Consider the following 11,114-nt stretch of genomic DNA (forward strand, 5'->3'; position numbering starts at 1 on the left):
CCCGAGGCAGCCAGGCTCCTCTGGTGCCCGTTAGGCTGAGGGCTGGGGTGCAGAGGGGTACCCCCCAACGCCAACCTTGTCCCTGAAAGGAGGCAGGGCGGGAGGGAGGGAGCCGCGACGAGGCTGTAGCCCTAACGCTCACTGTCCACCCGCCTGGCTCCCAGTTGGCCTCCTGCAGGCTCAGCTGCCCGTCCTCCAGCGCACCGGCCACCCCGCCCCACGGCGCCTCTCGGGGCCAGCACAGGTGGCCTTCCCAGGACTCGGAGGGAGGGCCATGGGCTGGATGGAGGGCATGGCCCCGCGCTGTGGAACGGCGGGGCTCTCCGGCCTGAGGGGACCATTTGCTGGGCCGCCCCTGGGTGGGCCATGTCCTCACAGTGCCTTGGACCCGCCGGGGGCACAGTACCCGCCCGAGGGGACTGCCTGGCCACCAGCACCTGTCGCTGACATGCTGGACCCTGTGCTCCAGCCTCTGCCGCTGCCGGCTCTGCAGGCTCTGCAGGTAGATCTCCTTCAGGTAGGTCTCCCAGGACAGGAGTGCTGCCTCCTCGCTCTTCTCCAGCTTGTTCTCTGCCCGGGGGGCGAAGGGGGAGGGGCAGGGGGCCTGCCTGGGGGTGTCTGCGCCCGGAGCGGCAGGAGGAGCCCGCCCCACGCCACCCGAGGGGGCTGCCGGGAGGCCGGTGGCCTGAGCCGTCCACATCCTTCCAGCTCCAGAATTCTAGAAGGAGCCGCCACGCCCACCCCAAGCCGCTGGTGGTCCCCAGGGTGGCCCAGCACGCGCCCCGGGGCCGGCAGAGGGCCCAGCTTACTGAGCTGCTTGTGCCGCTTGGCGGGAATCTTCAGCACGACCCTCTTGATGAAGAGGTGCAGGTGGCTGAGCAGGATGAAGGGCGGCGGGGCCGGGGGCCGGCTCTGGTACTCCTCTATGAGGTCGTGGCGCTGGAACCTCCAGATCTGGTCCGTGTGCTCCTGCACCTGCTGGAACGTGGAGCTGGCGGGAGGCAAGGGCACGCCTGTCACTGCCCGGGCGACGGCCCCCAGAGCAGACGCACGCTGCCCACAGGCCGAAAGGGACGGCCGGCTGGCCGGACGCAGAATCCTGAGCTTCCTGGCAGCCAAGGTGAGAGCAGAAAGGGTGTACCCAGACTGCAGAGTTTCTAAACCTCGTTAGCGACGGAACGAAGCGGGCCCCTGTCGGGAGACGGACGTCGTGCTGGCATCGAACCCTGAAAGGAGTTTATCGGTCGAGTCTGACGAACAAGAGGGACAGTGTCCCCTGCAGGGGGACACGCTGTCGTCTGCACGTCGGTCCCTTGTAGACGGACCGAATCTTTGGTGGAGAGAGGCCCTCGGAAGGGCAGCTGGTGGTGCAGAACGCGCTCGCCTCGCCCGCTGCGGGATGGAGGCCCTGCCCGCTGGCCGCCTCGGCCTCTGTCAGAGCTCCAGCGCGCGGTCAAGTTCTGTCCCATCGAATCAGAAAGTGACAGCCTCAGCACCTCAGCTGATGGAAAGGGGAGAGGAGCAGGCTTCACAAGGGTCGCAGATCCCACGGGCCCTTCTGAGAGGCCGGGAGGGTCCCCGGGGGCCAGCGGCCTCCTCCGGCCACAGTCAGCACTGACCCTCACCTCCTGTCTTGCTTGGGCTTCTCACCCGAGGACGAGCACAGGTCGTCTGTCCTGCATCCCGAGTGCCACATGCACCGCCATACCTAGAGACGAGCCCCAACGGGCCGCTGGCCTGGCCCGCCTGGGTCCCTCGTGTAAACAACGGGGCCTCGCACCCTCGGGACCTCCTTTCACGCTCACGAGCAACTGAGAAATCGTGTTTCCTCCCAGAGGGCCAAAGCCCAGCGACACTAGATGCATTCGCCGAGGGCCCAGGAGCGGATCTGGCTGACCCTGCACGTGGCCGTGCCCCGGCCCTCCAGGGTGGCTGCCTTCCCCGCGAGGCACCAGAAATGCCACAGGCCGGTCTGCGATCATGCAGGGACGGAGGACCCACGCCCTGCAGCCCACAGTCCCCGGGAACGGGGAGGAGCGAGACTTCCCCCCTCCGCCCGCCACCCGCAGCCTCTGCAGCATGGCCCGTGGGCTGCAGTGACAGTACCACGGGTCCCCGGGCAGCAGTGCCCGGCCGGACAGACAGGGCCCAGGGAGAGGGGCCGGCTCGTTCCAGCGTGGATCGAACGAGGCACCCGGAGCGCCGGGGGCCTGGCCCCGGACGCGAGCTCCGTGGCGTGGTCAGTGTGGACGGCGGGAGGCCGGTGGGCTGTGAGCCCAGCAGCACTCACTTGAACATGGCAATGAGCAGGTTGAGCAGCAGGATGTTGGTGAAGAGCAGGTACAGGCAGAGCAGGATGACCGTCAGCCACTCGGGGAAGACGGGCCGGTGCCGCGTGGCGTCGCTCTCCGGGCACTTGGGCTTGTACGGGTCGGTGCCATTGGGGCTGCACTGGTCCAGGCTGAAGTTCACGCCTAGCAGGGGGGCGGGGAACAAAGACAGCCACACAGTCACAAGGCCTGGACGCCGGCAGGTCAGCTGTCGGCTCAGGCCCAGAGGAAGCCCGAGAAAGGTGCCCGTCCACACCCGAGCCTGCTCTGTGGGCAGGAAGTGTGGCCGCCAAGGTGCTTCCTGGGCCCCAGGCACCAGGTGGGGGACCAGCTCCAGGCGGGACCAGCACCAGGCGGGACCAGCACCAGGCGGGACCAGCACCGGGAGGGACCTGCACCGGGCAGGCAGGGGTACATCACCAGGAGGCAGGTCTCAACCTGGTCCCAACCTGGACAGCCCCATTGGTGGGACAGAATTCAAAACGAGAACATGAGCAGCTAGCGCAAAGACAAGGGAGCGGGAGAAGGGAAGGTGCCGCCACGCGGAGCTGGTGACTGCGGACCGCACCGCAGCCCCACGTGGGAGAAAAAGCAGCGGACGCGTGATAAATCACGTGTTCACCCAGCGTGTGCACGGAGAGATCGCTCGGGAAACACACTGCATCGTCGACGGCGACGACCCGGGGCGGTGGGGTCAGGGACGACGTTTGTCTTGATGTTTACTTTGAATTTAAAAAGTTTTCAACACGAATGCACTATTTTGTAATCCAATCTATTTTTGAAAGTATTACCAGTTTTCTGATAGAAATGCACTGTAATAGCCATAAATACCTATATTAAAAATAAGAGCTCAAATTAATAATGTACCTTCCACTTTAGTGAATGAAAAAGAGAAAAGCAAACTAGACCCAAAGCGAGCAGAGGGAAGGAGGAAAGAGAGAGCAGAAGGCAAAACAATAAAATAAAAAATACAAAACCACAGAACATCGACACAACCAAAATCCGGTTCTTGAAAAAGATCAACGAAATTAGAATCCTTTAGCTAGACAGATAAAGCGGAAAAAAAGAAAAGGCTCAAATTACTAAAATCATAAGTGCAAGAGAGGACATTACTATCAATCTTACAAAAATAAAAAGAACTATAAGGAAATACTACGAAAATATGTGCTAACAAATTAGACAATTTAGAAAAATGGACAAATTTCTAGAAAGACAGAAACTACCAAAAGTGACTGAAAAAATAAATAGAGAATATAAATTGACCTATAACAAGTAGAGAGACTGAATTAGTCATTTAAAAATTTCCCACGAATTAAAATTCAGGCCTAGATGGCTTCACTGGTGAATACTACCAAATGTTTAAAGAAAAATTCAAATCAACCCTTCACAAACTTTTTCAAAATATAGAAAAGGAACAACCACCACACAATTCATTCTAAAAGGCCAGCATCACCCTGAGCCAAAGGAAGACAAAACATCACAAGAAAAGAACACGCCCTTTGTGAACACAGAGGCAAAATCCATCAACCACGTGCTAGAAAACCGAAGGCAGCAACACGTAAAAAGAAGTTCGCAGCATGACCAAGCGGGACCCTTCCCAGGAACGTGGACTTTAACATCTGAAAATCGTTTCGCATAACACGCCACGTTAACGGCACAAAGAACGGAAACTGCACGGACATTTCCCTAAACGCGGAAAAAGCACCCGACAAAAATCTAACACCGTTTGATAATAAAACCACTCAAGAAATTAGGAACAGGAGGCAACCACTTCAACGGGATGAAGGACATTTATAAAAACCCACAGCGAACATCACACTTAATGATGAAAGAGAGAAAGCCTTTCCCTAAGGTCAGCGACGAGATAAAGAGGTTCGCTCTCCAAACTTCTTTTCGACATCGTACCAGTGGTGCTAGCAGAATAATTAGGCAAGAAATAGAAATAAAAGGCAACCAGATTCGGACGAAACGATGAAAAGTATCTTCTGTGTGCAGATGACACGACCTTTGAATCCCAAGCAATCTATTTAAAACTATTAGAAGTAATAAAGAAGTTCGACAAGATTTCAGGATACAAGATCCTTATACAAAATATAGTGTGTTTTCATACCCTCGCAATAAACAGCCCAAAGTGAAATTAATAAAACAATTCTATTTACAATAGCATGAAAAAGCACAAAACACTTAAGAATAAATTTAACACGGAAAACTACGAAACGTTATAGAAAGAAATGGAAGATCTAAATAAGGGGAAAGACATTCCATTCTCGCAATGAAAATTCTGAATGCTTTTTTTGGAGAAATCGATAAGGTGATCCAAAAGTTCACGTGAACACAAAGGACCCAGAGGCCAAAACTATCTGGAAAATCAAAGAATGAAGCTGAAGGACTCACACTTCCCAGTTTCAAAACTTGCTACACGGATACGGTAACCAAGGTAACCAAGCACAGCATGGCACTGGCTCAGGGCAGGCAAGACTATCGGAACAGAACAGAGAGCCTAGAGCTAAACCCTTTTATTAACGGCCAACCGACGTTTTGACAAACGTGCCAAGACGCCTCAATGGGGAAAGAATAGTCTTTTCAACAAACGATGCTGGTTCAACTGGATATTTGCATGCAAAAGAACATATATAGGAGAATTCATTTAAATAGATCAAAGGCCCAAAGTAATTGCTAAAGCTATAAAACTTTTAGAATAATGACACAGGCATAAATCTTCACGGCCTTGGGTCAGGCAATGGGCCTTTAGAATCTGACGGCAAAAGGACACACGATAAAAGAGATGGATAAATTGGTCTTTCTCGAAATTAAAAACTTCTGTGCTTCAAAGGGCACCACAAAGAAAGTGAGAAGGCAACGCACAGGAGGGCAGAACATAGCTGCAAATCGCGCATATGGTAAGGGACACGCGAATCCACACGTCCACGTGGAAAGAGCTCTTACGACTCAGCCGAAAGACAAATAACCCACTTGAAAACGGGCAGAAAGGAATCGACATTCCTCCAGAGAAGATGCACAAACGGCTCAGCAAGCACATGAAGAGATGGTCAACGCCGCCGGCCGCCGGGGAGGCCCAGGCCCAAACCACGTGTTCGGGGAGCAGAACGGACGGACAATAGTGGACGGAGCAGAACGGACAGACAATGACCAACGCGGGCGAGGACGTGGGAACGCCGGAGCCACGCAATGACTGGCGGGACGAGAATGGCCAGCTGCTCGGGAAGACGGTCGGGCGGGCCCTCGAAACATGACCCGGAGTCATCACGTGACCCTGCAGGTTCACTGCTGGACATGCACCACGGGGACCGGACACACAGGTCCGCACACGGCTCGCGAGTGACAATCCGTGGCTACATTGTTCACAGTAGCCGAAAAGCTGGAATAGTCCGCTTATGAAGCAAAACCCGTTCTATCCCTACAGTGGGGCACGAGTCGGCCACGAGAAAGGAAGGAAGTTCTGACGCAGGCTACAATCCGATGAACCCGGAAAACGTGCGGAGAAAAAGCAGCAAGACACGGAAGCCATATTACACCATCGGATCCACGTGCAGGGCCCAGGAGAGGCAGATTCCGTGGGGATGGAGAGCAGATTAAAGGCTTCCGGGGGGTGCGGAGTGACCGCCGTGGGCGTGGGGTGTCTTTAGGGAGTGATGAAAATGTTCCAGAATTAGATTCTCATTTTGGATACTAAAATCAGTACATGAAGAAAAAGCTCAGTATACAACAAGTGTTTCCTGCTCCCAGAGAGAAAGCGGTTTCTGACTGGGGTGGAAGGGAAGGGAGATGTTTGGGGCGGGGGGTGGTGTCAGGTGAGGCCCCAGTGCCCCAGGCTCACCTCCACCCCAGGTCTCCACTGCAGCGGTGAGGGACAGCTCGGGACCTCCCCCAACCCCAGCCACGCCCTTCCCCGGCTGGACAATGCCAGCGGCCACCCCTTCTGCCCCGGGGAGTCCGAGGGCCCTACCGTCGATGTAGGTGGGGATCTGCCCAAAGATGGTGAGGTACGAGTGGTATACGACCCCCCGGAAGATCCAGTCCACCCGGCTCTCGTTGTGGATGAGGATGGCCTGCTTGGCCACCCCGAAGGACACGACCCACACGGCCAACAGGAAGAGGAAGAAGAAGACGTCCTTCATCTGCAGAGACAGGGTGGCACCAGCTGCGGCCGCAGGCGCCTCACAAGCTCTGTCCCACAGCTGGGCTCCGCCCTCCGCCCTCCGCCCTCTGCGCCTGTGGGGTACAGAGCCACCACCGGCACCCACACTGCAGACGCTCGGAGCCAGGCGCTCTGGGGAGACAGCCCCGGGGCTGCCCCATGCCCTAATGGGGCGCTAGGCACCCGTGATGTGTAGGAGGGGTTGGACGTGACCATGACCCACAGAGGGGAGCAACGGGAGCTGTAACTGGGATTGGGAATGAGCTGTGGAAATCAGGGAAGGCTGCTTGGAAGAGGCAACATACAGGCAAAGACGTGAGAGGGCCATGCCTGGAGGCGGGAGCCCAGGGGCACAGCGGGGACGTGGGGACCTCGGGGTGTGCTTAAGCCCTGGCACGTCTCACCTGCAGCAGCGTCGGCCCCCCTTACCATCCGCTTCACGATGATTATCTTGGGCCCCAGCGTCTTGCTGATGGTGAAGATGTGCATCAGCCGAAGGCAGAACATGATGAAGTCCAGAGAGAGGACAATGCGCCCGGGGTACAGCGCCGCCGGCATCAGCCTGGCTGGGCACAGGCAGGGGCCTCAGCGCTCTGCCCCTGGGCCCGTCCCCAGGGCCTGCCCACCAGCCGAGCCCACATGTGGCCCGGGGGGTTGGTGACGTTCTCCAGGAAGGCCCAGAAGCCCAGCCTCGGGCAGCACAGCCATGCCATGCAGGCGTCCTGGGGCCAGGGGCTGGGCCCGGTCCCCCATGCTTCATGGAGAAAGGGGCCCGCGGAATGGTGGCAGACACACACGGCCTGAATGGGCAGTGGGGAGGCCAGGGCCACAGCAGGAGGGAGCTGCCGGGCTGGGACGACACCCGTGCACGTAGGCAGCCATCCGAGGTGACAGGGATTCTCCTGCCACCCTCCTCTGCTCCTCTGGCAGTCCCCAGGGCGCACAGGGTCACCCGACAGCCAGATGACAGATGTGTTCAGAGGCAGCCGAGCCCACCAGGGTGGCCGGGCCGACCCCAACCCCAAGCCCGCCCCAGACGGCGCCCACCTGCAGACTAGCCCTGCTATGAACAGCAGGATGGCAGCAACGTCCAGTTTATTCCAGAAGTCGCTGAAGTATAGCACGGCCACCTTCACAAGCCCGCACTCGCCGGGGTCGTAGAGCAGCTGCGAGAGGGGGCGCAGGGTCACAGGGGAGCCAGGGCAGCCCCGCCCACTGTCGCTCGTCCCACCTCCCGGGGGCAAAGTGCTCACTCCTTCTGGGAGAGCGAGGCTGGCAGGGGAGGAGGCGGATCCCACCCCGGGAGAGGCGCCAGGAGGGGTGAGCCCAGGCTCCTGACCCCCACCCTGCCCGATATACAAATGCATGTTGGGGAGGCCCCCTCCCCCTGTCGGGAGCCAGCCAGCCTCCAGCTCCTGCAGGAGCCCTGAGAGACCCAGGCAGCTGGGACTGAGGGGGGATCGGGGAGAAGGACGGGCTGGGAGGGCCGAGGAGAGGCCGCCCCGCGCCCACGGGCACAGCAGGCGGGGCGTTCGGGGTGTTCGGGGCGTTCGGGGCGTTCACGTCGGTTGGAGCCGGCGCTCCCGGGGCAGCGGGCGGCGGGCGGGGAGGGGGCCGTGCCTGCCGCAGCTCCTCGCAGACCAGGGAGAACAGCCAGAGGTAGACCAGGCGCTCGCACCACGAGGGCGAGGGCTGGAAGTCCACCATGAGCACGTAGGCGAAGAGGCAGAGGAAGCAGAAGTAGGACAGGGTGTTCAGGTGGAAGATGACCACGGGGGCGTTGAAGAAGGCGCGGACGCGGGCCAGGCCCCGCTCCGCCTGCAGCTGCCTCTCCCTGCGGGGCGGCGGGAGTGGCGGGAAGCCGGAGGGGCCTGGCAGCCCCAGGACTCAGCCCCCCGCCCTGGGCCCACATGCTGGGGGGGCGGGGGTCCCCCGGAGCTCACGCCGCTCGCTCCGAGGGCTGCACCCACGCAGCCGCGAGAGAGGGCCCCGCGGAAGGGACCCGAGGGAGCCCACGGCCTGGTCCCTTAGGGCCTGACGGACACTCAGTCTATGTGGGTGCTCGGGGCAGGGTGCTTGGGGTGGGGTGGGAGCACGGGGCAGGGTGGGTGCTCGGGGCAGGGCGAGTGCTCGGGGCGGGGTGGGTGCTCAGAGCAGGCTGTTTGGGGACAGCAGGTGCTCAGGTAGGGGGGTGCTCAGGCGGGGTGTGGCTTTGCACAGGTGTGACCCTTCCCCTGCCTCTCCCCCCTGTGCCCCCCGCGTTCCAGGGTCTGGCCACAGCCCCGAGCGCGTGTACGACCTGCCCCCAGTGGGGGCGTCTGGGACGAAAGGGCCCGGGACCGCAGTCAGGCCGCACCTGAAGGAGACGAGGCCGGTGGAGAGCAGCGGGAAGGCCAGCATGCACAGGATCACCCGCCAGAGCCCGGTGTCCACGCAGAGCTGGCCCCACCACACCTTAGTCAGGAAGGCCTGTGGACGGAGGACCAGCCTCAGGGTGGTGGGCAGTCCTCCCTGCCCACGCCTGAGGGAGGGCGATGGCACACGCTCGAGCACGGTGCTCTCTGCGGCGGGTGGCACAGGACGGTCCCGCCATCTGCCAGGCGAGCAGAGGCTCCAAGGGCCAGGAGCTCGTGGAGGGACGAGAGGCGGGACCCACGGCGGGACACCTGCCCCCTGAGCTCGGGGGTGTGTGCGTGTGCGCGCGTGTGCACGTGTGTGCATGTACGCGTGTGTGCACGTGTGCGTGCGTGCGCACGTGTGCTGGGGAGGGGTGTGACAGGACTTCTCCCCACAGTGTCCCCAGGCCCCGGCACAGCACGGCATGCGCCAGTGCCCCATAGACTTGGGGACAGCACGCAACCGCGCTCGAGGAAGCACCAGGTGCGGGGCCACCGGACTCCTGCTGCCCTGCTGGGCGTGGAGGAGCTTCCCATGTGCCACACTCAGGAGGGTGCTCTGCCCTCCACGTGTCCTTCTGAGGACCCAGCTAGGGGATGATCGCCCGGCCTGCAGGTCTGCAGCACATGGCTGATGGGCCAGGCACCGTCCCTGGGCCCCGAGGGACCCGAGAAGCGTGAACGAGCGTGCCATCTGCGTCAGCAGAGGCTCCGCCCCCTCAGACCACGGGCATCCATGTCTGAAAGCAGGCCTTCAGAAGTCACCTGGATGCCCCCGTGAGACACGAACTTCATGTCCTTGGCCTCCAGGGCCAGCTGCAGGCAGGTGGTCTTCCCCCAGGCCTCCGACACGCGCACGAGCAGTTTCTGTGCCCTCTCCTCGTCCTTCCGGTAGCACTCGGTGAAGACCCCTGGCAGAGCAAGGCCATGTCACAGCCACAGGGTCCCCGTCACTGACGCCTGGGGCTGGGTCAGAGGGCTCCCCTCCCGTGGCCCAGCCGGGACAGGAGTAGGGCTGAGATGGGGACGAGGACCCGGGTGACACACGGAACGTCTGAGATGCAGGACGAGGACCCGGGTGACACGCGGAGCGTCTGAGACGCAGGACGAGGACCCGGGTGACATGCGGAGCGTCTGAGACGCAGGACGAGGACCCGAGTGACACACGGAGCGTCTGAGACGCAGGACGAGGACCCGGGTGACGCACAGAGCGTCTGAGACGCAGGACGAGGACCCGGGTGACACTCAGAGAGTCTGAGACACGGGACAAGGACCCCGGGTGACACGCGGAGCGTCTGAGACGCAGGACGAGGACCCGGGTGACGCGCGGAGCGTCTGAGACGCAGGACGAGGACCCGGGTGACGCGCGGAGCGTCTGAGACGCAGGACGAGGACCCGGGTGACGCGCGGAGCTGAGCGTGTGCGAGGTGGCAGCCCCGCGGGGCTCACCGATGGCTCTGAGCTCGTACTCGTCGGCGAGCGCCAGCATCTCCTCGGAGCTGTCTGTGTCCTCCTCCTCCTTGGAGAGCTCCTTGAGGATCTTGCTGCAGGCCAAGGCCGCGGCCGTGCAGTCCTGGGCCTGGGCCAGGAGTCACAGTGAGGGCCCATGTGGTCCAGTGCGAGGAAGCCCAGACACACTGCCCAGGGTGACGATGGCAGGGCCCCCGTCTGTACGGGCCACTGGAGTCTCCCCCAGTCGACCCGTGAGCCCTCACCGGGGCCCGGGCCCCTGCACTGGCTGGTGGCGCTGGTCAGCTCGCCTGCCCAGAACAGGGACTGGACGCAGGGCTAGTGCAGCCAGCACGGGGCCCAGCTCTCTCGGGGTGGCTGGTCAACCCCAGGTGGTGGGGCATGGAGGGGGAGGCTGAGGCCTGAGAGTGCACCCCTCGGAGAAGCAGGGCCAGGCCCACGCAAGTCCCCGTCCAGGCTCAGGCCTCTGCCTTGGCGGCACTGTCCGTCCCCGGCTCCGGAGGAGGCAAAGCCGAGCTTTGAGGACGGGCCCAGAGCTCAGCCCGGAGGTGCCGGGTCCAAGGTCAGTGCCTGCCCAGCACGAGGGCCGCGGGCAGGGCCTGGAAGCCTGCGTCTGGCCTTGCCACCCCCGAGCCCTGCGGAGCTCGCCTAAGGCCGGTCAGGCCCGGCCAGATGCTGACCGCCAGGCCCCTGGGAGAGGGGCGTCCTGGAGCGGCCGGCAGTGGCACTCTGCTGGTGACACTGAGGAAGGAGTGGCCC

At 61.3% G+C, this 11,114-nt stretch overlaps 1 protein-coding gene across 1 annotated transcript in view; it reads right to left on the bottom strand.

Moving 5' to 3' along the window:
* TRPM2 (transient receptor potential cation channel subfamily M member 2) overlaps positions 1-11,114 on the bottom strand; it is a 45,522-nt gene that overhangs the window by 7,287 nt on the left and 27,121 nt on the right. The window contains exons 15-23 of the mRNA XM_011376371.1: positions 9,651-9,796; positions 8,846-8,958; positions 8,110-8,323; positions 7,537-7,655; positions 6,919-7,051; positions 6,298-6,469; positions 2,291-2,474; positions 810-991; positions 438-570 (exon numbers count right to left, since the gene is read on the bottom strand). Coding sequence (XP_011374673.1) covers positions 438-570; positions 810-991; positions 2,291-2,474; positions 6,298-6,469; positions 6,919-7,051; positions 7,537-7,655; positions 8,110-8,323; positions 8,846-8,958; positions 9,651-9,796 — 1,396 coding nt within the window. The remainder of the gene's footprint in view (positions 1-437; positions 571-809; positions 992-2,290; positions 2,475-6,297; positions 6,470-6,918; positions 7,052-7,536; positions 7,656-8,109; positions 8,324-8,845; positions 8,959-9,650; positions 9,797-11,114) is intronic.

The sequence above is a fragment of the Pteropus vampyrus genome, unplaced genomic scaffold, assembly GCF_000151845.1.
Source record: "Pteropus vampyrus isolate Shadow unplaced genomic scaffold, Pvam_2.0 Scaffold296, whole genome shotgun sequence".
Classification (NCBI taxonomy): Eukaryota; Metazoa; Chordata; class Mammalia; order Chiroptera; family Pteropodidae; genus Pteropus; species Pteropus vampyrus.